This window comes from Stegostoma tigrinum, chromosome 11 (assembly GCF_030684315.1).
Source record: "Stegostoma tigrinum isolate sSteTig4 chromosome 11, sSteTig4.hap1, whole genome shotgun sequence".
Classification (NCBI taxonomy): domain Eukaryota; kingdom Metazoa; phylum Chordata; class Chondrichthyes; order Orectolobiformes; family Stegostomatidae; genus Stegostoma; species Stegostoma tigrinum.
Window position 1 is genome coordinate 12,623,930 of NC_081364.1, and position 26,807 is coordinate 12,650,736.

Sequence of the window (26,807 nt, forward strand, 5' to 3'; positions counted from 1 at the left end):
GCAGATACATAGATCCCTTAAAATGGCTACCCAAGTGGACAGGGTTGTTAAGAAAGCATATGGTGTTTTGGCTTTCATTAACAGGGGGATTGAGTTTAAGAGTCGTGAGATCTTGTTGCAGCTCTATAAAACTTTGGTTAGACCACACTTGGAATACTGCGTCCAGTTCTGGTCACCCTATTATAGGAAAGATGTGGATGCGTTGGAGAGGGTTCAGAGGAGGTTTACCAGGATGCTGCCTGGACTGGAGGGCTTATCTTATGAAGTGAGGTTGACTGAGCTCGGTCTCTTTTCATTGGAGAAAAGGAGGAGGAGAGGGGACCTAATTGAGGTATACAAGATAATGAGAGGCATAGATAGAGTTGATAGCCAGAGACTATTTCCCAGGTCAGAAATGGCTAGCACGAGGGGTCATAAGCTGGTTGTTGGAAAGTATAGAGGGGATGTCAGAGGCGAGTTCTTTACACAGAGAGTTGTGAGAGCATGGAATGCATTGCCAGCAGCAATTGTGGAAGCAAGGTCATTGGGGTCATTTAAGAGACTGCTGGACATGCATATGGTCACAGAAATTTGAGGGTGCATACATGAGGATCAATGGTCAGCACAACATTGTGGGCTGAAGGGCCTGTTCTGTGCTGTACTGTTCTATGTTCTATGTTCTATGTTCTAACTCTTATACAACTGAACTCCAAACCCTAACTCTAGACCTGAGTGTTGAAGCCACCAACTATATTTCCATCTTGACGTGGTAGAACTCAGCTTCATTCGTTAAACATATACTAAAAATACAAGCAATGAAAAGATAAGCATCAGGAACCTAAACTAGTTGTGGGTAATAGCGGGAAATATGGCTTTAAGACTTGTTTTGTATTATTAATTCACAGGATGTCAGCATTGCCACTGAGCCAACATTCATTTCCCCTAATTAATTATCATTAAGATGGTGACAGTGAGCCACCTTCTTGAGCCATTGCAGTTCATTGGGAGTAAGTAAATCTACAATATTGTTAGATGGGGCATTCCTAAATTTTGATAGTGAAGGAGCAACAATATAAAAATCATGTTTGTGTGTGGCTTGAACTAGAACATGCAGTTGCTGGCGTTTCCAGGTATCTGCTACTCTTATCTTTCTTGGTGGTAGAGTATTGAGTAAGGAGTACTGATGAGTTGCCATGGTGCATCTTGTATTCACTTCTCTCGCTGTGCAGCAACATTGGCAGTAATGAATACTTACGGTAGTGGATGGGGTGCCATAAAGGTTATTGGGTTAAGAATGTCAAGATTTGGGGTCATTGACTTGCTTTGGGTTGGGTGCAGGTGAGGGAGTTAAATGGTCTTATCCCATTGTGGTTCAGGCAAATATTTATAAATTTAAACATACAATCCTTCCAAATACATTCTGTAACACAATGACCACCCTTGATTATTTTTCCTGCCTTCTCCTGTCCTATTGGCTCTGGTTTCTCCTTTCTCACTGGCACTGCCTCCTGTTTTCGCAGAAGCAGTCTCTCTCTTTATTGTCTTATGTGGACTGCACACACAGTTCTCTCACTCGGCAAACCAATGGTATTGGGTGGGGAATGGAGGCAAGTACTGAGGGTATCATCATGGATTGTAACACCAGTGATTTCCTGATGAAATTGCTTCACTGAACAGATCAGCTGTTGCATCATGTGGTCACCAAAATATAGCCTGAGAGAATATAAATGTGATTTGTGTCCAGTGCAAATGCCTGGCTTTTCCTTTGTTCTATAACACCAAGTGAAAACTGTGTGTTCCTCGAAAATAATGCCATTAGGCTCATCTCACTAAGATACAAACCGAACTTTAACTTCCTGCAGTCAGGACACAATAGCCTTCAAACTTGTAATGGGTTAAAGCCAACCAATGTTAGTTACCACTTCGCTCTGAAACTTCCCTATTGATTAAGATCGACCTTGGTGATTAAATTGGATATAATGTATTCAAATTATCATTGTACATTGCAGTGGCATTCTGTACTAACTTGAATGGATTGTTTTGATTGATGTGGTATTGTGTTGGAATGTTTGAATGATAGAGAAATAAAGACTTGTATTTATATAATGCCTTCCATGACCTTAAGATACCCAAAATACTTTTCAGCCTATGAGGTACATTCGAAGTGTGGAGTGAATGTTGTAATGCAGAAAATGTGGCAGTCAATTTGTGCACAGAAAGGTCCCATGAACAGTCATATTAAACTGATTTGCTAATCTGATTTTTTTTGTGTGTGTGATGTTGATTGAGGAATAAATGCTGACTGCTCTTCTAAAATATCTGAGAGGGAAGTCAGGACATAGGTTTAACATCTCATTCAAAAGGCTGCACCACTGATCGTACAGAATGCCCTCAGTCTTGACAGGAGGTGACAGGACCATAGCAAGTGATCATATTTGAATTCAGTAATAATCTGGAATAAAAAGCTGGGTTAATGGTCACCGGATTTTGATTGTTGTGAAAACCCATATAGTTCATTAATGTCCTCTGGGCAAAGATTTCTGCTAGTCCTTAACAGATCTGGCTCACATGTGACAGCAAATCCACAGCAATGTGATTCTTAACAGCCTCTGGGTAATTGGAGATGGACAGCAAATGCTGGTCTAGTTTGAGGCATCTGCATCCCATGACCAAATAAAGGAAAAGCCTGTGTTGATTCCTTTAGCAAACACATCTTGAACCATGTGACTGAAGAGTGAAAACTGAAAGAACTGCGAGTGCTGGAAATCAGAGACAAAAACAGACATTGCTGGAAAAGCTCAGCAGGTCTGGCAGCATCTATGATATCAATTCTGCGGAAGGGTCACTGGACCTGAGAGTTAACTCTGATTTCTCTCAGCAGATACTTCCTGACTCACTGAGCTTTACTAGAAATTTCTGTTCTTGTTTGTGACTGAACAACGAGTGTGCTGCATCCGAGACAGGGCTGATATGAATTATTAAAAAGCAAATTACTGCAAATGCTGGAAATCTGAAACAAACAGAGAGAATGCTGGAGAAACTCACCAGGTTTGGCAGCTCTTTCCACAGACCCTTCCAGATCAGCTGAGTTTCTACAATAATTTCTAATATAAATTACAGTCCTCACCACTGCAACTCAAACTATATATTTCTCTAGCTCTATTCCTCTAATTACAACAACTATTGCGAAATAGTTTAAGAAGTTTTGCTTCCCAGTATGTATGTGTGTGTGACACCATTCCTGGGGTTTCCAAGCTGGGAAGTTGGGACTTCACCCAGATTCTGCATACAAGCCAAAGCTGGAAAAAAAAGCGTGACCTGGAACGTTAACTCTGATTTCTCTCCATAGTGGCTGCCAGACCTGCTGAACTTTACCAGCAATTTCTGTTTCCGTGTAAAAGCCCTCAGACTAATAAAGCAGATTGCTTGTCGGCTACCCCCCCCCCCCCCCGACACACCGGGCCTGTGCACAATTTCTTACGCAGATTTGTCCCGTTGATGAAGACCAGACTTTCAAATGTTAAAAACGCAAGAACTAAAAAAAAGTTGCAGCAGATGCTTGGGAACTTGAATATCGAACGTTCCAATTTTATTTTTTTAAAAGGAAAGTTCACAGCACTGTTTACTAAGCCAAAATATTTGATGCAACACATATAGAAGGAGATTTTTTGACGGGCCCCCTCTGACACTTGGCGGAGTCCCAATTTTTCCACATTGTAAATCTCTGTAAAACAATCTGGTTTAAGATTACAGAACGAGGCGATTGGCCCGACGCTTGCTTCCGAGGGAGGGACCCGAGTCTTGATTGGTTGATTTTTAACTAGGGGAGCCGGGGATTGGGGAGGAGCTTGCGGAGGAAAGCTATATATGAAATAGTCATATGTGTATGCCAGTGTGTCTGAATTCTGCAACAAGACAGAAAAAAAATTGAGGGACTTTTTTTTAAAAAAAGAGGTCAAGATCTAAAGCGAGTGAAAAAGCAGCTGCGATTTCTAATGTAGAGACGGAGATTGTTGACAGGACAGTGCTGGAGGGGCAGCTGCAGTACAGTGCTTGGTGATGCAGGACGCAAAACTGGATGATTTCATTTGTCATCTTCGCAAAGAAATGGTGAGTTAAACAGAGGGTTCATTGGAAAAGCTTCAGCGGCGATTTGTGTCGAGTGTGTTGTAAGAAAAACTCCCCGAATGCTAGCAGTTATTTCAAACTTTGAAAAAAATAGATTGTGGCAGGGATTGGATCACTGCACCTAAAAATCCAGTAGCTTTTGGAACCCTAAATAATTCTTGAGGACAGTTTTTGAATTCTCTGTACTGTGCGTTATTAGAAATTTTTACACTTTACAGGCTTTGGTGCTCAGAAACGAGTCAATGTTCTTAACTTGAGACGATATTGTTTTTCTTTTAAAAACCTTTTTGTTAGGTCTTATGATCTAAGATTATGGGGGTGTCCGGCTGTGGTTATGATTTAGTAACTCCAGTCTTTCACGATAAAAGGAGCCGAGGGTTTAATATAATTAGCAGCTGGAATTGGGTTTAGTCGGGCTAATAGGAGCAGATGCTGTGGACAACGTTTAACTCAAGCGATACACCATTCAGATCGTGAGAACTGACCGTACCCCCCCCCCCCCACCCCACCACCAAAACATCCATGGGGGGGGGGGTGCGGTGGAGGGGGAGCAGTTTGGAAAGAGAATGCAGAATCCTTTGTGAAACAGTGTACAATAGGCCAGGTGAGCTGTAGCATGTCCAGGTGCTCTGCATGAAGCACAGTTAACGTGTTAGTACCTGCCCGCAGCGCCTGTACTACTGGAATGGAATGTTTGAGAGAATCTGACCTTTTTACTCATCTCTAACTCATCAGAAACAGCGAGGGTGCTGCCTTCTCCACAGGGATCCCAGCTCTCCCGGTTAAAGGGGCCTCTTTGAGTTCTCCTCAGAGCTTTGCCGTCAGCGCCAGACGTGCCCGGGAACTGTCCAACGACAGCCATCAGCGCCGCAACACTCGAGGGCTGGTTGGAGAAAGACCAGGTTCCAGGCTCAAACGTAAAGTTATGGCGGGAGGGAAGGAGGAAGAGGTTTTCATTTCCACCCGTTGCATCTTTCACTTTCCCTTTCCCATTCCCCAGCTTGGGGTATTGGGCCAGGGGACGATGTGTCGCGTGCAGCGAGCTAGTTGCAAGGTCGGAGTGATGGGCCAAGTGGCCTCGTGTCCTGAAGTCATTAGACTAAGTATTGACCAGGGATGGAGCCTGGGATCTTGCAACTCTTGATGGTCCATTCCGACACCAAGGTGCATGTATCGGTTAGGTCACCAGAGGGGGCTGAGGGGACAACTTTCAGCCTTCAGCAATTAAATTCCCACGTGTCAATTTTCCTCGTGGAACCAAACTGCAAAAGACATGCAGAGTTTACACTAAATCAAGTGTTACTCTGCAGGAAGTTAACTCCTCCTTTCGTTGAAGTCGGGAACGGTTTAGATATAGGCATTCGGGGCACCTACCGACCCGGAAAAGCTTTAATTACTTCACAGGCAGTATTGTATTTTAAATCAGCGTGTGTGATGGAAGCCTCCAGGATTTGCTGAAGACCTCAATTTAATTTCCAAGCATGTATTGCAAGAATCTGAAGAAATGAAAACCATCTTGGCAGTGTCATTGGAACAATATACATTCTAGATCTCACGATGCCTGCCCTTGATAGAGCTGTAGCTATGGGAGGGGGAGCATAAATAATGCTGGCTTCACACGGTAGAAGTCAAGCAATTTTCAGGACATGATAGGGTTGGGGCTAAATAGATATTCATGTATCCACTATTCAATGATGGAATTACTGTGGGTTTAGTAGATTGGAAGGCATTTTGATTGTATGGGAGAAAAGCAGGTCAATCGACAGACCCTGATATATAGTGGAATGTGGGTGGGCCATTCAGCCCCTCAAGCCTATTCAATGAAATGATGGCCTATCTGAAGCTTGGCTTCACAACTTTCCTTGTTTCCTTTTTTATAGAATTTTGCTTACAATTGTATCAACCTCAAATTTGAAATGATTATTTATCATCGACTCCTTTATGTGGGGAAGTTCCAAACTTCTATCACCTTTTGTGCATAGATAATAAAGCGCATGATTATATGGGATATACAGCAAGATGAAGTGGACTCGATGGGCCGAATGGCCTTACTTCCACTCCTATATCTTATGGTCTTATGGAAATAGGCTGCTTGACCTTCCCATTGTCTCTGCTCCACTAGGGTCTACTTGCAACTTCCCTCAATCTTATCATGCTCTATTCCCTTCTTCCACATACTTGTCAAGTTCCTCAAAATAGATTCATACAATTTGGTAGTGAGTTCCATATTCTTGAAATCTTTAGTTAAAGATAATTCTGAACTCACACTTGGAATCCTTTGTTACTACTGTACCTCATGCTTGGAGCGTGAAGCCACATGATAATGTAGACGTGTACACAGATTTGGTCCCACATGAGAGAGTTGTGTATATATAATTATGTGCAGAGGCATATACACTTCACCTTCCACATAAGGAACACCCAATCACTTGCAGTGATACAAATGCAAGTATTTCCATTTGTAGGCACATAATGCACTCTCTCAAATTGAAATGAGTAAAATAACTTTTCAGCAAATCAGAGTCCTAAAGCATATTGCAAAATAATTACCTATAATCAAATTGAATTGCTTATTGTTTTCTTGGATTTTTGTCTTTGACCAGATAAATATGAAGGAGGCAGGGGCTTGTCTTCGAGATCAAATGCAATGCATGATGCAGGCATTGCAGGACTTGAAGCAGATTCACAACATCAGCACCCTGAGCCTGAGGGAGGAGGAGGCAGCACCCTTGGCTCCTGTCAAGGGAAGGAACTCACATAGTTTTACCTCCGATGTCTCTGAATCCGACACATATGACTCAGCTTGTTGCCTTGTATCTCCGAGAAGTGAAGAAGAAGGCACCCCATCAGTATTTGCATCACCCAGCAGTGACAGAAGCTTAGAGTTTGACTCTGGCTATTCTGAAGCTTCTGGGCCCACATTGACAAAAGCAGCACGAGTAGGAAGCTCACCGTGTTTGAGGGAGAATAGACTTCCCACTGCTGGGATCTTGAGAAATAAAATCGGCTTGGGACCGAACAAAAAAATAAGACCTAAATCTACTTCTGATGTTTATTCAGAACAGTGCTCCTGGAAGATTTTTGATTATACAGATCCAAATGACTGGACAGTCAATTTGCTCTCCCAAAGCAGGAATAGACAGCCCCTTGTACTGGGGGATAATTGTTTTGCAGATCTGGTGGAAAACTGGATGGACCTTCCAGAGGAGACTGATGAGATGATGGAATCAAAGGCAAAGGATCACTCCGGCAGATGGTTGGGGAAGCCTCATGAGTTCCTCCTGAACATCTCTGGAAATGTGAGGCGTAAGCTGGCCAACATCTCGCGATCTGACAGGTCAAAGAGTACAGATCCAAAGCACCAAAGCAACAATGACAACAGCCATGCACACTTGCAATCAAAGAGACTCTCTTGTCCGACAAATCTGGGTAATTACATGCCAAAGCTCTCTTATCTGCATCGTTCTCACACTAACCTACCCCAGACGAATGAAGCGTCAACATCAGACTTTGATAAATTTATTGCTTTGATGAAAAGCAGAAGTAGGAAACCAATTATTTGCAAGGACACAATTAGTTATGTATAGAATAAACAAAATGAACACTGACTCTTGTGCTTCCAACATGAGGTGTATAATTAATCTGACTTTTGTATCACTTTTTGATATAAGCCAAAATGTTTATAGCCATGTAGTTTGTGTACATACATTTTATATTTTATACAGTGCCTGAAAATAAACAAATGATTCTTCAATGGTTTTGTTCAACAAATTTGTTTATTTGGCTGTCAAATTCCAGTGCAGATAATCACTATAATTATATAAATGTGTGTACTCCTTTCCATGGCACACTAAAGAGATTTGTCTTCATTAGCATTTCTTGGTGTGTGCCCTCTGTCCAGCTTTACACTTCAGTTTGATTCAAAGCAGAATCACAGTTAAACTCCACCAGAATCAGCCCTCACTTTACAAACAGTTAGCATCTGTTACTGAACAAAGTTGTCTCAATTAACCCAAAGTCCTCACAGCGTTAGTGATGACTAACTTCTGTATGGTTCCTTCAGAAGAGGGAGAAGAAATTAACTTGCTTTCTTTCCCTTCCAGTGGGTTTCCATAAATAAGCAAGCTGCAGAATATACAATCCTAATCAATATAAAAATTATTCTTTGCAAACTGGGGTCTGTACAACAAGATGTAAGGTGAGATGAGTTCAAAAAGGGTGGAAGCCAGCTATATACTTAATCTCAAGGAAGCATATTAGTCATTGTATTGCTCTGTTTTAGTTCTGCATTGCAAGAGTTAGGTACATTCGGTGACCTACCTAAAAGCAGATCCTATTCAAAAGCCTATCACATTTCAAACGTTATTTCTTTAAAATTATACAGCCCTCACTAAGTGTTCCTCCCCTTTGGAAAATGTGATGAATTGAATATGTAGTACAAGGTGACCATAAATGAAAGAGGCTATTCTCAGCATTGTGATTATTGTGGCTGCATTGTGTGCTCCCATCAGTAAAATAATCAGCAGCAGATGCTCAGGCTCCTACTACAAACCCACAGGAAAAGTTACCAGGGCAAAATCAAAATGTTTTTCATCCATAGCTGGGCTCTTGTCACCCAAGGAGACTTGGCAGAGATTGAGAAACTCAAATTAATCCTCGATCAACTCAAGGACTAGATTAACTGTAGCTTGAGAGCAATTTCAACCAGTCCTCGCAGTCAAAGCAAAACAGTGTGGGACACACAGGATTAAAGTATTACAGGAGAGAGCAAGCAAAATGTAATTTTTAACTGAAGTTGTTTGCTTCTATAAGTTGTGAAAATTAAACAAATTAATATTTTGCCAATTTTTTTTATTAATACTTATTACAACATTGGGCGGTTTAACAATTTCAGTTACATTATGTATGATGACGCTGTCCCACTCGTGCAACGTTCAGAATGAGGCAGTCTTATCTCTGACAGGCTTGTGATTCTGAAATCAATCAGGTAAGTGACAGAATTCTTTTTTTCCTGAAAGCAACCACAAGATCCAAGCCTCTCCAGAGTGTGCACGGTTTCTTTGGAGACATTTTCCTCTGCCTAATCACTTTTTCTTTCTGTCATTACTTGTCATTATTTCTGTTGTCAAAATTCATATGGTTGCTATTTCCAAGTTCAAACCATCCTATCAAACTGCTGGTTTGGCATTTTTTAGTCAATATGTTTATTGGCCTTTCATATTAAATGTATTTTAATTTGCAGGGATACTTGTGCTCATTTGGTGAATGGTATCTGAGGATTTGCTCATGTTTATGATTGGGCACCACTCTGAAGTGCTTTTAAACATGACTCAGATCCAGATAAAATTTGTCTGCTGCCAGTCATTCACTGTCGATGAATATCATTTGTTACTACGTGGAACTTGCATTTCTCACACCAATATGGTGGCTGTCGGCGATGGGTGGCAATGTAAAATGCTCTGAGTGAACCTGACAATGTAGAGCCACATTAGTGAATTAGGAGCCAGCCTTGTGTGATTGAGACAAAGACAGAATGGAACTGTGGATATCCCGATGTGTGTCCAGTACAGTCTTTACTGTGAACTGGAAGAAAGATTCAGGGGACATATTCGCCATGAGACCAAATTAGATTCAAAACTAGATTCTGGAATGAATAACAATGCAGCCTAGATGTTCTGCTTGAGATCATCACTATTCAATGATGAGTAAAGTGTCCACATGTGCCGGTGGAAATTTGAACCAATATCTGTGGTGCTTCAGTTGATCATTAACTACATAGAGTATTTTAGGAGAGCAAAGAAAACAACAGTATTACAAATATCTAAGTTGGACCAATAGTGATGGAAACAAGTGGTAGTAGCTGACCGAGAGGTACATGGAAGGAAGCCTCAGTACTCTTTTGTTTTACTGGATCTGGTAGAAAATAGTAGGAAAATCAATTTCACCCTCCTCCTCAGTTTTACAGTCAATCTGTAAATTCAGGGCCTTCACATGCTTCTCGATGTTTTGCTGACTGAGCATTGTCACAATTTCTGATAATCTGAAGAGAAAGCAGGAAAATATTAAGGAGGAATTTTAAAATAAGTACGACCCAACTACATTTGATACCAGAAACTATTTGCTATCTAATTGTAGTATGTAACCTTATTACAATTCAATTGATTCCAAACAGTGGAGTTTATTTCACTCTTTGAAAGGCAATTTTTTTTGCACCCATTACTATACAGATCATTTGTAGAGTAAATATCCATGTTCACAGAATCGGAAGGCCATTTGGCCCATTCTACCTGCATGGGATGTTCAAACAAGCAAAATTACCTAGTGCCAAGGTCTTGCTTTTTTCTCCACATATTATGTTTATCCAAATATCGCCCCATACCATTCTGAATGCCTCATTTAAACCACTGTACCAGGCAATGCCTACAAGTGGAAACATTTTCCATGTATCACCCTTGCTTCTTTTGAAAAATACTTTAAGTAGAACATAGAACAGTAGAGTACAATGCAGGATCCTCGGCCCATGATGTTGTGCTGAACTTTTACCCTAATCCTAAGGTCTATCTAACCTTCACTCCTGCATTATACTATCATCCATGTGCTCTCCTTCTTCCTATTACAAGCAGGAATGGTTTCTCTGTTTTCCATTCTATCTAGCCCACTCATGGTTATGAAAACCTTTAACTGTTCTCCTCTTAGCTTTCTTCTCTCCAAGGATAAAATCCCAACTTCTTCAATCTATCCTCACAACTGAAATTTCCAATCCCTGGCAACATTGTGATAAATCACTCCTTCACTCACATCCAATGCATTTGTACCTTTCCTGTAATGTGACATCCACAAATGTACATTATAATCCAATTGAGGTCTAACAATGATAAAAGTCTTAAATAAGTCCAATATCACCTTCTTGCTCTTTTACTCTACATTCCTACTAATAAAGCTGAGTATATCATATCCTTTGATTACTGCTTTCTCCACCTGTCCTGCCATCTTCCACGATCTGAGCACATTTACACACTGGTCCTTCTGCTTCTGCACTCCTTTTAGAATTGGACCTCTATTTTATATTGTCTTTCAGTGTTCTCCTACTAAAATGCATCACCTTACACTTCTCTGTGTTGAAACTCGTCTGCCATCTATTTGCCTACTACGCCTATCATGTCAGAGTTCCTCACAGTTTACAAATCTTCCAAGTTTTGTACCAATGTGTCTGGACTCTCAACTTTAGAAAGGCACTTTCCTCATCATAGTTTCATAATCTTTCTGAGATTCGCTTCCAAACTTATTTCAGTTAGAACTACCAGCACAGAGAAAAAGATTTCATTCCTTCAGTTACACAGGTGAAAGGGTTAAAGGTTTATACAACCACATCTGAAGCAAAGACATTCAGTTTAATGCAATAAGGTACACAGTAGCATACTTCATTTTTAAGAGCTGCAAGCTAGCTCTCAGTTGAATAATATGCATTTTTGCCAGTTCTACAATGTTCTGTTTACTTATTTAAAACAAAACTTGCATTCATATAGCACTATTCATAACTACTAAACTTCCCAAAGCCTTTTATAGCTAACACTTGGAAGGATATTCCTGCCTTGTGAGGAATCTGGTGATGCTATCTGGGATAAATTGACTTCGATATTACATGAGACTGGCCTAACTTAGCTTGCATTCCCAAAGTGGAGGAAGTTAAGGGTGTTCCAGTTGAGGTGTTTAAATACTAAAGGAAACTGACAGCAAATACAAAGAATGCATCTACCCTCTAATGGGGAAACCAGGATAAGGACACATCCATTTTATTCATTGATGTGATGCAAGGCCAGTATTTGTTGTGATTCCCTAACTGTCTTTGAGAGCAATTTAGAGTCAACCACTTTACTGTGGGCCTGGAGTCACATTGATAGCTGATTTTGTTCCTTAAAGGACATGAGTCAACCAGATGGATTTTTACAAAAATTGACAATAGATCAATTTATGAGACAAGCTTTCGATTACAGAATATTGTAGTCTATTGTATTTTAATTCCCATTCCTGTGATAGAATTTGAACACTCACCCCCAGACCATTAGCAGGCCCTTTGGATTACTACTCTGGTAACATTGCCACCATCTACTATCTCCCAACTAAAACTTTCTTAAAATCTAGGTGAGGTTGCCCAAGGTTTGATGCAAAATAATGTGGAAGCAATTTCTATTAATACTGAATTAGTTGAGGGGCCTGAAAGAACGATACATACTTCAGGAAGAGATATGGAATGTAGCAAAAAAATGGAAATTGCTGTCTGAATGGCAGAGCAGCTCCAATGAGTAATTGGTCTATTCTGACTCATAATTCTTCAAGTTAATGATCATTTCCAGGTTTTAGATGATTTGGGCATTCTGGAACAAAAAGTCACAAAACTTCTTAAAACTTCTGCAACTGACCTTGTTCTGTTATTATGGAGTAAGATCTGGGCAAGTCCAAAATTAGGTGACATCAGTAAAATACAGTCACTAAGAAACGAGACAGGGAGAAAGAGGAACTACAGGAAGTAGTTCTGATGAATAATGTTGATGCTTTCAAGAGTAGACTGGATGAGTACATGATAGAGAGGGGAGTAAGGGGTTGTGCTGATAGAGTTTAATGAACAGAAGGAAGCTTGAGTTGTGTATGAACACTTGTCAATGTCCTGGAAATCACTTCCTATCTGCAATGTGGGTGTGCCTACACAAGATGTACTGAAGTGGTTCAAGGTAGCAGGTCAGCACCATCTTCTTGGGTGGAGATGGGCAACAAATGTTGGTCTGGCCAAGTAATGCACACATGCTGTGAATAAATAAAAACAAAATTCTCACTCCCTTTCCCCACCATTGACGGTTCTTCCTTCAACCATCAAATTCATTAGCTCCAGAATTCTTTCCCTGAGGCACTACAATTCCTGTTTTAAAAAAACGAATCTCCTCACAATCTGCCTCTTCAATTTTGGGGGCATTAATTACCTGAATCCAATAATTAGAGCAAATTCAAGCATTAGATATCGTAAGCTTCATTTGCTGCTTATGATGAACATTTAGATGCACATTTAAAACTGAGTTATCTCAGCATAGCTGTGACAGGACAATTAACAACAGAACGTGGGCTAACTGCAAAGTATGATCGAAGTTTGACAAGTAGTAGAGTGGAAAAGTCCATGGTCAATCTTATCTGCTTGCAAATTTCTTAGTTGCAAACATTTACATCATGACATCATATTGTGTTAATAGAACGTAAGAACGTAAGAACTAGGAGCAGGAGTAGGCCATCTGGCCCCTCGAGCCTGCCCCACCATTTAATAAGATCATGGCTGATCTTTTTGAGACTCAGCTCCACTTACCTGCCCGCTCACCATAACCCTTAATTCCTTTACTGTTCTAAAATTTATCTAACATTGCCTTAAAATCATTCAGCGACGTAGCTTCAACCGCTTCACTGGGCAGGGAATTCCATGGAATCACAAACCGTTGGGTGAAGAAATTCCTCCTGACCTCAGTCCTACATCTGCTTCCCTTTATTTTGAGGCAATGCGCTCTTGACCTAGTTTTACCTGCTAGCGGAAACAACGTCCCTTTATAATTTTATATGTTTCTATAAGATCTCCCCTCATTCTTTTGAATTCCAATGAATAATATCCCAGTCTACGCAGTCTCTCTTCATAATGCAACCGTCTCAACTCTGGAATCAAGTGAGTGAATCTCCACTGCACCCCCTCCAGTGCTAGTATATCTCTTCTCAAGTAAGGAGACCAAAACTGCACACAGTACTCCAGGTGTGGCCGCACCAGGACCCTATACAGCTGTAGCATAGCCTCCCTATTTTTAAACTCCATCCCTCTAGCAATGGCAGACAAAATTCCATTTGCCTTTTTAATTACCTGCTGCACCTGCAATTCCACTTTCAGTGATTCATGCACAAGGACACCTAAGTCTCTCTGAACAGCAGCGTGCTGCAATATTTTACCATTTAAAACATAGTTCAAATTGCTGTTATTCCTACCACAATGGATGACCTCACACTTATCAACATTGTACTCCATCTGCCAGACCTTTGCCCACTCACTTAGACTATCGATATCTCTCTGCAGACTTTCAGTATCTTCTGCACACTTTGCTCTACCACTCACCTTAATGTCATCTGCAAATTTTGACACACCACACTTAGTCCCCAACTCCAAATCATCTCTGTAAATTGTAAACAATTGTGGTCCCAACTCTGATCCCTGAGGCACATCACTAGCCATTAACCACCAACCAGAAAAACACCCATTTACCCCTACTCTTTGCTTTCTACTGGTCAACCAATCCTCTATCCATGCCAATACATTACCTGTAATACCGAGCAACTTTATCTTATGTAACAGCCTTTGGTGTGGCATCTTGTCAAATGCCTTCTGGAAATCCAGATACACCACATCCACAGGTTCCCCATTGTCCACGATGCAAGTAATGTCCTCAAAGAATTCCACCAAATTAGTCAAACATGACCTACCCTTCATGAGCCCATGCTGGGTGTTCCCAATGGGACAATTTATATCCAGATGACTTCTTCCTTAATGATACATTCAAGTATTTTCCCCACGACTGAAGTTAAGCTACTGGCCTATAGTTACCTGCTTTTAGTCTACTTCCTTTTTTAAACAGTGGCGTCACATTGGCTGTTTTACAATGTGTGGGAACCACCCCAGAGTCCAGTGAATTTTGGTAAAATTTTGGTGGTCTACTTTCATATTAATTGTGAAAGTCATAAGTCCAAATTTGTTATGCAAACTTGACAATGCACACCACCAATGGCTACAATGTAGCACATTATTTTGTGTTCTGATGTGCTCTATGGTTTTCTATGTTAGACTGTGTCACATACACCACAGAAAGATGAGTTCTTATTGAATCAGATATCTTGAAGCTTATTTAGAACACATTATTTATAAAGTTACATTATTAGAGAGATACACATGTAGTTTGGGTTCGGTGCTTACTGTTGTTACTATATTACACACATTTAACTGTCTGACAGTGTGTTCAATGTCACAGCAGAGTGATTGTATCTTTAGACTAGAATGTGACATGTTGTGATGTCAGGGAATGATTTTAAAGGCACTTTCCCTAAGTGATCTAGAGAGTACATCATAACACGCCTCACTCTTTAGTTTGTGATGCAGACACAATTCACTGCTTTGCAGTGCCTGAAAACCATTCACAAATAGTATCCAAAAATAAGAATAGTCTGTGAGGTGTTAAAATGAAAGCTGCACGGTATAGCAACTCAGAGATAGTAAGAACTACCGATGCTGGAGTCAGAGATAACACAATGCGAAGATTTCTGATTAGGGTCCCGAACCGAAATGTCAACTTTCCTGCTCCTCTGATGCTGCCTGGCCTGCTGTGTTCCTCCAGCTCTACACTGTGTGATCTCTGCATGGTACAGCAAGCCTTGGTTCAAATAACATCCACTCTTTAACATCACTCCAGCTGAAGACTATATTTGGCTTTGACTTTCTAGAGGTAAATATGCTGCTTTGTAATTGTTTAAAATGGTGAATCAGTGACCTGTTTTACATGAGTTCTTGTTTTTATTTCTAATGAAATTAACACTTGTGTGTGTGTGTGTGTGTGTGTGTGTGCATGTGTGTGTGTGTGTAAATAAAAATAACACAGACATGTGCATCAATTTCTACTCAGCATCAATCGGGATATCAAACCATTTATTTCAAGCAGATAAATATCTCCTTGGAAAGAAAATGGATATATACTTAGCCTAAACTTCACTTCACCTGACAAAAGGGCTATGCTCCAAAAGTTTATGATTTAAAATAAATCTGTTGGACCATAACCTGGTGTAGTCTGACTTCTGACCTTGTCCAGCCCAGTCCAACACCAGCACCTTGACATCGGAACCTAAACTTGTTTGAGATTTGTGCAACAGCATCAATACTGTAATTTCTAACCTAAAAGATACTAGCTATAGTCTGCTCTGTGCCCTGATCTCTGGCAGTACAGCCCTCTAAGCTCACTCCTCTTTGAGTTTATATTTTAGCAGTGAATAGAAACCTACATCAGAAAACTGAATCAGCAACTAGGGAAGCATGCAGCAGCTCAATGGAGCTGTGTAAGTTACATTCCAGACTCCATAATATGAACCTATGGAGGAAACAGATTGGGTGCCTCCCTGTAATTGGGTCCTGGAGTCAGAAAGTGAAAATGAACATGTTATGCTTGACCAAGACTGGGAAATGTCTTACTCAGCAGACATACACACGAAACAGCAGAGTCTTGCTATGGTCTGGTGTGTGTGATACAATCAAGAGATCCTCTGCTTTTCTTTTTAAAATGATAGGAAATGTCTTGGAGCAGTATCAGAGAGGAAATAGCCACAGGCGGATGTTTACTCCATCCGTCAAACAGCAGCTAAAATTTAACATCCTTCAGCTGCCAGATTAGAGGATTGCCTCCAGCCTTGGGGACCACACATATATGAAAAGGAGTGTAAAACATTTCCAACAATTTACAACAGCCAAATAAAACGTTGGGGCAGTGAAGTCTTGCAGGGCTAAGACTCCTGAGTGAGGTTGTGTTACAGCGGTTCCAGCAGGTTTGCTAGATCATCCATTTCCTGGTTTAAGGAAATCTGGGATGGAGGGAAACTGCAAAGATTAGCGTCTGGCCTGCATTCGCAGGCAATGGGGAAGAGGAGGGAGTGAGGAAAGGAATTAGACAGAAATTTTCTCTGGCCTTCAGTCTTTCTCCCTTATCCCATTCTGTTTCCTGTTGTTGCCTGATGGCTAAAATATATAAATGTTAATGAGGTTCATGAAAATACAGTTCCACATGGACACAGGGCTTCAACTTGGTACAAAGTTAATTTGTATTTTTGTATTTCTGTTTTAGTGGAGCCATGAAATATTCTGTTGTAAAAATACATTGCTTAGTGTTTGTGCAATATTAATTTAGGGATTCCTTCATCTGTTTAATTCAGTTCAGAAAACAGATATTAAAATAAATACTATACTGTAGTATAACAGAATACATCTACATATTTAGATATTTGTAACTTCTCATCTCACCATGCAAATGCTCCTGTAACTACACACTTATTTAGAAATAATAATAGAAATTGCCGGAAAAGCTCAGCAGGTCTGACAGCAATTGTAGAGAGAAATCAGATTTTAGGTTTTGGGTCAAGTAACACTTTAGGGTAGTGGAAAAGAATTTGAAAACATTTTTATTCCTATGTGCCTGCTACCTTTGTCTTCCTATATGATAGAAGTCTTGGGTTTGGATGATGTTGTCAAAGGAGCCTGCTGGGTACTGCACTGCATCCTGTAGATGGTACACATTATAGTCATGGTGCCTAGAAGGCAGTGAACGTTTAAGATAGAGGATGGATTACTAATCCTGGATGACAAGGAGCTTCTTGAGCATTGTTGGAGTTTCATCCAGCCAGGTAAATTCTATCACACTCCTGACTTGTGTTCTATAGAGTCTTTGGGGTGTGAGCGGTGCCCATCCAAGGCTCCTTTGTGATCGACCACAATGTCATTGGATAATGGGTCAGACTTGATGGGCTGAATGGACTACTTCTGCTCCTATATATTCTGGTCTTATGGCTTCCTCATCCTTCTCAAGCTGCCTGTAGCCTTTGATGTATTTAAGCACACTGTCCTCCCTCAATGCCATCTTCGACTCAGGTGGAACTTCACCTGCCCGGTTCCACTCTTAACTATTTTGTTGCAACAATAGATCACTTGTAGCATTACTTCTGGTGTTTCCCAAGGATTACCTGTGGCCCCATTCTAATTATCATCTACATATGGCTCTTTGAGACATTATCCAAAAGCACGGTCTAGGTTTCCACACCCTATGCTGAAGCAACCAAGCTTTACCTCTCCACTGCCTCACACCACCACTTCCAGGCAGTTTGTCCAACATCAAATATTGGATGAGCAGAAATTTCCTCCAACTAAACATTTTAGATAATAGAATTATAACTCATGGAATAAAAGGGACAGCAGCAATGTGGACACAAAACTGGTTGAAGGATAGAAAACAGAAAGTCATTGTTAATAGTTTTTTTGGGGGGGGCCTGGAGGAAATTTTTCAGTGCTCCACCAGTCAGTATTGGGACTTTTGCTTTTTCTGATATATCTCGATCTTGCTGTCCAGGGGAAAATTTCAAAGTTTGAGGATGATACAAAACATGCAGACTTTGAGAAAGTTAGTGGAACTTGAATTGGCCATTGACATGTTGGAAGAATGGGTGGATAAGTCGCAGGTGAAGTTCAATACAGTTTAGTGTGAGGTGATATGTTTTGGTTCAGAGAACATAGACTGCATAAAATAAAGGCTATTATTCTAAATTGTATGCAGAAACAAAATGACTTGGGTGCGTACATGTATGTCATTTAAAGTGGTTAGACAACTGCACATAGTGTTAATAAAATATTCAGTATTCATTAATAGGGGCATAGAGTACAAAACCAGAGAGATTACACCGAACATATATAGCATACTATTTAGACCTCAGCAAGAGTATTGCTTATTGTTCTGGGGGCAATATTTTAAGAAGGATTTGTATGCAATGGAGCACAGAAGAAGTTTATGAGAATGTGTCCAGGAATAAGCAACTTCAGTTGCTAGGATGGATTGGAGAAAAGTTGGGACAAATTTCCTTTGAGCAGGTTGATGGGAGATTTGACAGAAATTTTCATCATCACAAGGGGCCAGAACAGAGTAGGTCAGGAGAAACTGTACTTGCTTGTAAGAGGATTGAGAGCCAAAAGACAATCTAGTTCAATATATGGTGGGGAATACAGGGTCAGATGCGAGGTTAAGACCAGTGACCAACTTGGTCCACCTGGAGATTTTGGTTAATAAGACCATTAAAAGATAGGAATGCGAGGAGACTATTTGGACCCTCATGCTTGCTCCATCATCATTCAATAATATCATGGCTGATTTGACATTCCTCACATCCACTTTTCTGCTGTTTCCCCACAATCCTGATACCCCAACTGATCAAGAATCCATCTATCTCAGCCTTAAATATGGACTAGGGCCCTACTCCCACAGCTCTCTTTGGCAAGGAATTTCAAAGACACACAATCCTCTGAGGGAAGAAATTCCTCCTTCTCTTGGTCTTAAATTGGTGCCCCTTTATTTTGACAGTATGCTGTCTGGTCTTATACTCTCCCATTCTCTGCATTAACGCTGTCAAACCCCTTTAGAATCTCATATGTTTCAATGATCATCTCCCAGTGAGTAGAGTCTGAACCGGTTAAATCTTTGCTCACCACACAACCCCTCCATACTAGGGATCATCTTAGTGAACCTTCTCTGAATTGCTTCCAATGAAATGAAATGTAAAGAAAAACACTGCATCCTTAACCAGATCACCATAATCCCAACACCCTACCCCTAATTTGTTTTTTAAATTTAAACATGAGGATTGATTCTCATTAGGATATGCGCTGGCAAGTTGTAGAAAGAATACCCTCCACCACTGCACTGTATATACACTGGTGATGCCCCAATAAATTCAGTTTATATCCTAAAACACATCACTTTCAAGGGAAGGTGCTCACAACCTAAATCACACCATCTAAACTAGACAAATGAACCACTTTGTTTCTGGATAAATTATGATCTAGTAATGACCTGTGACTGGTTTGTTCCTAGTTGTTGGATAGGGCAATTCACAGCCTCCTGAGAAACACTGCAGTGTGCGTGAATTGCACTTTATAACAGTGAGGAGACAGCTCACCTCCTTGTAATAATTTACACTCGGAAAATGAAATTGAATTGAAAATGGAGCCATGGAAAGGTTTATGGCAGAGATGGAGACCATTTAGACCATTGTGTCTATGCTGTCTGAGAAAGAGAGAGTCCCATCCTACTCTCCAGCTCTTGGTGTTTAGTATGTTGGTTTTAACCCCTGGCACCAGTGCTACAAATTCTGAATATTTTGAAAGAACTGGCCAATGGGCTCATACTGCCAAGGTTCATTATGTGCTTGAAGCTTTCCACTTTATAAACATGGCTTGTCATCATATTAGAGTTATAATCTTCACAGTGTTTAGCCTGTGTTGTTTGAAAAAGCTGTGGGCTTGGGCTTTCTCACACCACCAATGGTCCACCATGCACAGGATGAGGGTGTCACTGGCCAAGTAGCATTTATTGCCCATTCCTAATTGCCAGAGGGCAGTTAAGAGTCAAACACATTGGTGTGGGTCTGGAGTCACATGTCAGCCAGACCAGGTAAGGATGGCTGAAGGGTCTAGGCCTGAAACATCAGCTTTTGTGCTCCTAAGATGCTGCTTGTCCAGCTGTGTTCATCCAGCTCCATGCTTTGTTATCAAGGATGGCAGTTTCCTCCCACAAAGGACATTAGTGAACCAGATGGGTTTTTCCAGCAACTGACAATGGATTCACGGTCATCATTAGATTCATAATCCCAGATATTTATTGAATTCTAATTTCACCATCTGCCATGGCAGGATTTGAACCCAGGTCCACAGCATGTTATCTGGGTCTCTGGATGAACAGTCCATCACTAATACCACTAGGCCATCATCTCCCCCTCAAATTGACAACTCTCTTCAGAGATAGTGCCTTTTTTTAACTGGGTTTGTTGGGATTTCCAAGGAATGTAGAGAGATCCTGGAGTGGTCATACTCGGAATTTCTTCAAATAGGTTTCCCACCCAGAAGCCGGACTGATTGGCTCCCTGTTGGGCGAGGAATGCTCTGGTAGGTATGTTCCCTGCTTCTTGGGCTGTTCTTTGAGAGTCATGGTGGACGAATGGTGGTAGCGTTGAGAGTCCGAAACAGGCAGAAGGGGATCACAGAGGGGATTGGAGATGTTAACGCTGGAAAAAAGACAAATCTGGGCCATACAACCTTATTAAAGTGTTCAAATGAAGAGCCAGCACCTGGTGGAGGGTAGTGCCACCCATCATGTTTGTGTTAAAACCAGAATTTGATGGCTCCAAAGTGGTTGAATTTGGTTTTGAGGTTTTTAAAGATCTAACATCCTGCCCAAAACTAAGTTTTTCATTTCTTGGGCGTTTAGCTTAGACCTATACTGTTAGTCTTGCTGCACAATATAAACAAACACTAATAAGGTAGCATTAATGACTGCTTTTAAACGGATGGCAACAATTTAGTTACAGCTTTTTTACATCTCTCCTGAACTCCTTTTCCATCTAACTCAACAGGAGAACAAAGCAGGAGAGAGGTGAAATGGCTATCAGTCTACTCCCATCTGTTAAATATTATTGTGACACATTAAAATGGCCTCAATGGCCCAAAGTGTTACAGACCTCTGTGATAGTCGGTTCTCCTGTACCTCCTGGCTCATGTGGGTAGCGTATAGAGTCCGGGCACCATAACAGACAAAGATAACCTCCAGATCATGTACTTTCTGCAAAAGAGCAAAACAAATCAAGTTAATGACGTCTTCCTTCAGATGGGAGGAAAGAAACATAAGTTGAGTTTTCACATCAGTTACACAAAATTTCTGGATTCAGTGGTGAAGGTGAAGGTGAGAATCACAGAAATACATCATTCTAATTCAATTCTTTGGTTATACTTCTGCAAAATATTTTTTACTGTGCATTATTATACTTTTTGTGTACAAAAGGCTTCAATAGGTAAAAAGGGTAACACTTTTCAAAGCAGCACACCTGGCTTAAGAAAAGATACACATTATAACACCACTTTTAATAATCTACTTTAGTAGTTGTAGTAATTCGCTAAAGTAGTAAAGTGATGAGAAGTCTTTGATCTGTGAATCAGTCATTCTCAGTGACCACAGCATCACCCCCGAAAAAAGACAAATCACATTAAGACCTTTACGACTTTTGTAAAATTATTTTTGACTGCAGGGTTTCTTTTCTTTGATAAAGCAGAGTTACTAATAACATATCATCTTCATTCAAAGCCTCGTTCATGCATTAATAGGCAGACACTGTCAATTACAAAGGGTAACACACACCCCATTTGATTCACAGATGCTTAGCTGCAGGTTTACACTTGAAATGTCAACTGCAAAGATTGGCTTCTGTTCTGACAGTAATCTGCAGACATTCACGCACTTTTCCAGAACCCTCGTCTCACTACAACTGCAGGACCGATCCTGTCATACTCCTTCCCCCAAGGTTTAATAACAACTATTTCCTTACCAAGAATTTTTTTTAATATATTAGATTTTACATATGAAATTAGATTGTACTGCTATTAGATTTTACATATGAAATTAGATTGTACTGCAAAGTTATAAAGTTAACCTGAAAATCTCAACTGGTATAATACTGAAGAGCTGTGTAACTCAATCTGAAGCTCAATCCATGTCAGGCAAAAGGAATAGTTTTCCTCAGGCCATGACAGAGACCCATGGCCAAATTGGAGCTGGGTTTATGATGTACAATTGGACTGGTCCTCACCATCTGACCACTGAGCACCCTGGAGTAAGTGAGTGTTGCTTCACATAGGTAGTATCTTGTCAAAATCTCTCCACTGTTCTCAGAAGTATGAAGTAGTCAGTACCAAGTGACCTTGGTATATATGAATACTTGAAGTTGATAGTGGAAAATTGAACATTGTTGTCATTTTCTGAGGTGCCCTGATTTTTGCCCTGTTTTATTGAATACGGACATTTACTTTGGAATATCAGAAACATGGTGTAAAAAGTCACTGGAAGGTTTTCTTCGGGGCTGGACATGTGTATTTTTGTGTGCATGTGTATCTCTTCATGCATGCATGTATGTGTAGCCCTATGCATGTATTCATGTTTGCGTGCATGTGTGTATTTATGTGTGTGCACATGTGTATCTATGTGCATGTTTACGTGCATTGTATATGCACTTGTGTATTTGTGGATGCATATCAGTGTGTGAATGCATGTTTGTGTGTGTGTGTATGAGTGTGTGTGTCTCTGAGTGTGTGTGTGTGTGAGTGAGTGTGTGTGTGTCTGTGTGTATGAGTTTGTGTGTGTGAGTGAGTGTGTGTGTGTCTGTGTGTATGAGTTTGTGTGTGTGTGTCTGTGTGTGTGAGGGTACATCTTGGGTTTGGTTGCTACCACTATTTATTTGAACAGAGGCAAATGGCTGCTGTTAATGATTTGCATTGAAGACAAAATTGTGTATTTGCATAGCAACTGACATGCAGTATAACATTTCAATGCACATAAATGAATGCATAACTGCCATTCTCCTGACAATAGCCCTGCTTTGTCACTGTGGTGGGTTCTTTTTCGAGTTTGACTTGGAACAGAAGCTTACAGTGCTCCCCTAACACACCCCAATCTCAGGGTTGTCAATTATAATATGAATTTGGTTTTGAACTGGAAGTAATCTAAGGCTCAAAATTCTCATCCTACTTTAAAAATTCCTCCAGGATTCCATTCCTTCCTATTGCTGGAATTGTTTCAGTCTGTAAACCTTTCAAAAACTCTGCGTTCCTCTCATTCTTGCCTCTTGTTCAATCTTGATTTTAGTTGCACCACCATTAATGGCTGTGCCTCTGGTCGACGAGATGCTGATCTCTGGAACTTCCTCCCTCAATCTCTCCATCTATCTGTTCCTTTAAGTATCTGCTTAAAGCTTAAGACTTTGACTGAGGCATCACCCATTGACTTAATATCATAGTGGCTCAGTGGTTAACAATGCTGCCTCACAATGCTAGGGATCCAGGTTTGACTCTGTCCTCAGGTGACTGCTTGTGTGGAGTTTGCATGTCCTGTGTGGGTTTCCTCCAGGTGCCCTGTTTCCTCCTACTGTCCATAGATGTACAGGTTCGATGGACTGGACGTGCTAAGTTGCCTTATGGCGTCCAGGGATGTACAGACTATGTGGGTTAGCCATAGTAGATGCAGGGTTACAGGGATAGGGTGGGTGGCCTGTTCTAGGTTGGATGCTCTTCAGAGGGTTGGTGCAGACTCGATGGGCCGAATGCCCCCTCCCCCCCCGCCCCCCCACCGTAGGGATTCTGCGATCGCTTTGCTTTGCTTCTTACTACTCTGGTTTGACACTCCAGCTGTGAGGTATCTTGGGTTTTATTAGTACCCTACAAGTGCTACATAAATGAAAGCTTATATTTCTACGAGACTGACAGATCTGGTCAGGTACATCATTCTACTTGTTGAGAGGAGGGCTGAGGAGAAGTAATGAAAGCTCCTCTGTGAGTCTAGTATTCTGGTGACCTTTTCTGTGTTAGTTTCACTTGTTGTTATAAATTTTATTTTAAGGAGTTTAGATTGGGGCAGGTAACATACTCATATCTGATTGAATTTGCTTTTCCCAAAGTGAAACTGGAAAAACTGCTTTTGCTGGATTGCGAAAATCTTACACAACCTTTACGAAATTTAAGTATTTTCTTGCCTCATGTTATGTTGAGGTTTTAGAGGATGCTGGAGAGGCCACATTTAGAATACTGTATACAGTTCTGGTTGCCCTGCTTCTAGAAGATAATTATTAAATTGGAGAGGATTCAGAAAAGTTTACCATGGTGTTACCAGGACTGGGGGCTCTGAGTCATAAGAAGAGGCTGGATAGGCTGAGACTTCTTTCACCGGAATGTCAGAGGTAAAGGGTGACCTTGTAGAAGTTTATACAGATAAAGTGAATAGCAAAGAGAATAACAAGGTGTAGAGCTGGATGAACACAGCAGGCCAAGCAACATCAGAGGAGCAGGAAAGTTGACGTTTCGGGTCTGGACCCTTCAGACCCCCTCTCAAAGTGAATAGCGAAAGTCTTTTCCCTAGGGTGGGGAAGTTTAAAACTTACAGTGAGAGGAGAAAGATCTAAAAGGGATCTGAAGGGGCAACGTTTTCACACAGAGGGTATACAGAATGAGCTGCCAGAGGAAGTAGGTGTAGGTACAGTTACAACATTTAAATGACGTTTGGACAGGTGCGTGAATAGGAAGTTTTGGAGGGATATGGGTCTAACACAGGTAAGTGGGGCTAGTTTAGTTTGGGAAACTTGGTTGGCATGGATGAGTTGGACCAAAGGGTCAGTTTCCTTGCTGTCTGACTCTATACATTCAGCCTTATGCTAACAAGGGGCTTGAAGTCTCTGTAACTTTAACCAATAAGGTAGAGGAAAACTGATAGGTTCCATTGTTGCAATATTCCTGGCTGGTTTCCCACTTTGTGCCCTTTACAAACTTGAGAGGTAATCTTAAACTCTGCTGGCCATGCTCTTCTTATAGCCTCCTCCCTCCTAACCTCTGTAATCTCCTCCAGCCCTTAACTACCCTAAGATATCTACTCTCATCTAACATCGGTCTCTAACCCTAATGCATCCCTACTTTTAGTGACATGGTGGCCATATCATCTGCCACCTAACTCCAAATCTCTGAAATTCCCTCCCTAAACATTTTTGCCTTTATAACATCCTTCTTCCTTTACAACGCTCTTAAAAACCCACCTTTTGTGCAACACCATCTGCTGCTAAATCTCTTGATATTACATGTAATTAGTTTTATTATTTTAAGTTCCTGTGAAGTGCCTTGGGATGTTTTATCACCTTAAAGGCACCAAACACAGATAAGTTGTTGTTGATAGTAACAAATATTATTTAAGGATTTTCCTTTTCTCTTTGGTAGCATCCATAGTCATGTCATTAAACAAAGCATGGCTGTCGCAATCACTCAACGGTACAAACTTAATACCAGTGCAAAAAAGTAATCATGGTTTGGAGGCGGAAGAAATGAAAAAACTTTTTTTAAGAATAGCACTACTCATTACTCAGGATGAGGTTATATCAGTACAGAGACAAGAACTAATACACTGAATGATTTGGTCCTGGGGTTCACTATTATTGGGTCAGTGACTAACAACCAGTGAGTAATAACCTGAGAGTTAATTGAGAGAAATTTCACTCTGTTTCGAGTAATATGGAAAGTAAAGGAGTTGGGTTATGTTTGTACAATGCTCATTTTTATTATGTGCTCATTTGGTTAATGTTCAGCCTTATCTTTCACCCTTTAAATATTACACCGTGTAAGAAACAAATCATTATCACCCGTTCTTGCAAAATAAATACACATGGTTTGTTGCTCAGAATTAGAGGTTAGATATCCCATTGTTTTTTTTGCTATGGAACCAATCCCACAGCCAGCACAGCTGGAGGTGGGCCAAGATAGCAGAGTAATGTAGACACAGAGTAATTTGATGGCTCAGCTCTGAGGAGTCTGCTGTTGACAGCACCGACTTGTCTACCTGCATTCACCTCGATTGGCAAGGATCACTCCCTTCTGTGACACTTTATCCTTGAACCTAGGGTGACCTTCTGCCCATCAGAAAGGAGCTGAATACCATGGTACACATCCACCCCAAGTTTGCCAGTAAGACCTCTTGTTGATTTACTTGTTTTTCCAACTTCTTACCATTAACTCTTGTTTGTGCCCTGCCAAGGTGGTTACAGCATACAGTATCAGATCAGCACAGTTGCTTTAGCCCTCTGAGGACTGAAGTGTTTGCAGCAAAACCTGACCTGAAATCTTTGACCAAAATAAAAACCGAAAGCACTGCAGAAGCTGTAAAGCATAAAACAAAAAAACAGAAAATGCTGGAAAAGCTCAGCAGATCTGGCAACATCTATGGAGCGAAATCAGAGTTCAAGTTTTGGGTCTAGTGACCCTTCCTCAGAACTGAACTCTGATTTCTGTCCACAAACGCTGTCAGACCTGCTGA

At 40.8% G+C, this 26,807-nt stretch overlaps 2 protein-coding genes across 3 annotated transcripts in view; one reads left to right on the forward strand and one right to left on the reverse strand.

Moving 5' to 3' along the window:
- Positions 1-3,852: 3,852 nt before the first annotated feature.
- On the forward strand, positions 3,853-7,854 carry inka1a (inka box actin regulator 1a). Of its 2 annotated transcripts, XM_048547331.2 has the most exons (3): positions 3,853-4,089; positions 4,843-5,024; positions 6,711-7,854. In XM_048547331.2, exon 3 carries the CDS (start codon positions 6,717-6,719, stop codon positions 7,692-7,694), a length of 978 nt encoding a protein of 325 aa, XP_048403288.1. In that variant the 5' UTR covers positions 3,853-4,089; positions 4,843-5,024; positions 6,711-6,716; the 3' UTR covers positions 7,695-7,854. The 2 variants fall into 2 exon arrangements, with proteins under 2 accessions (XP_048403288.1, XP_048403287.1); XM_048547330.2 differs by lacking the exon at positions 4,843-5,024.
- Positions 7,855-8,943: 1,089 nt separating this feature from the next.
- The window catches only part of uba1 (ubiquitin-like modifier activating enzyme 1), a 296,167-nt gene continuing 278,303 nt past the window's right edge, over positions 8,944-26,807 (reverse strand). The window contains exons 24-25 of the mRNA XM_048547326.2: positions 21,433-21,533; positions 8,944-10,147 (exon numbers count right to left, since the gene is read on the reverse strand). Of these exons, the coding sequence (XP_048403283.1) occupies positions 10,012-10,147; positions 21,433-21,533 (237 nt within the window). The 3' untranslated portion in view covers positions 8,944-10,011. The remainder of the gene's footprint in view (positions 10,148-21,432; positions 21,534-26,807) is intronic.

Coding starts and splice junctions, on each gene's coding strand:
- inka1a (XM_048547330.2), top strand. CDS start 4,039: ATGCAGGACGCAAAACTGGATGATTTCATTTGTCATCTTCGCAAAGAA. Junction 4,090..6,710: donor GTCATCTTCGCAAAGAAATG/GTGAGTTAAACA, acceptor GTCTTTGACCAG/ATAAATATGAAGGAGGCAGG.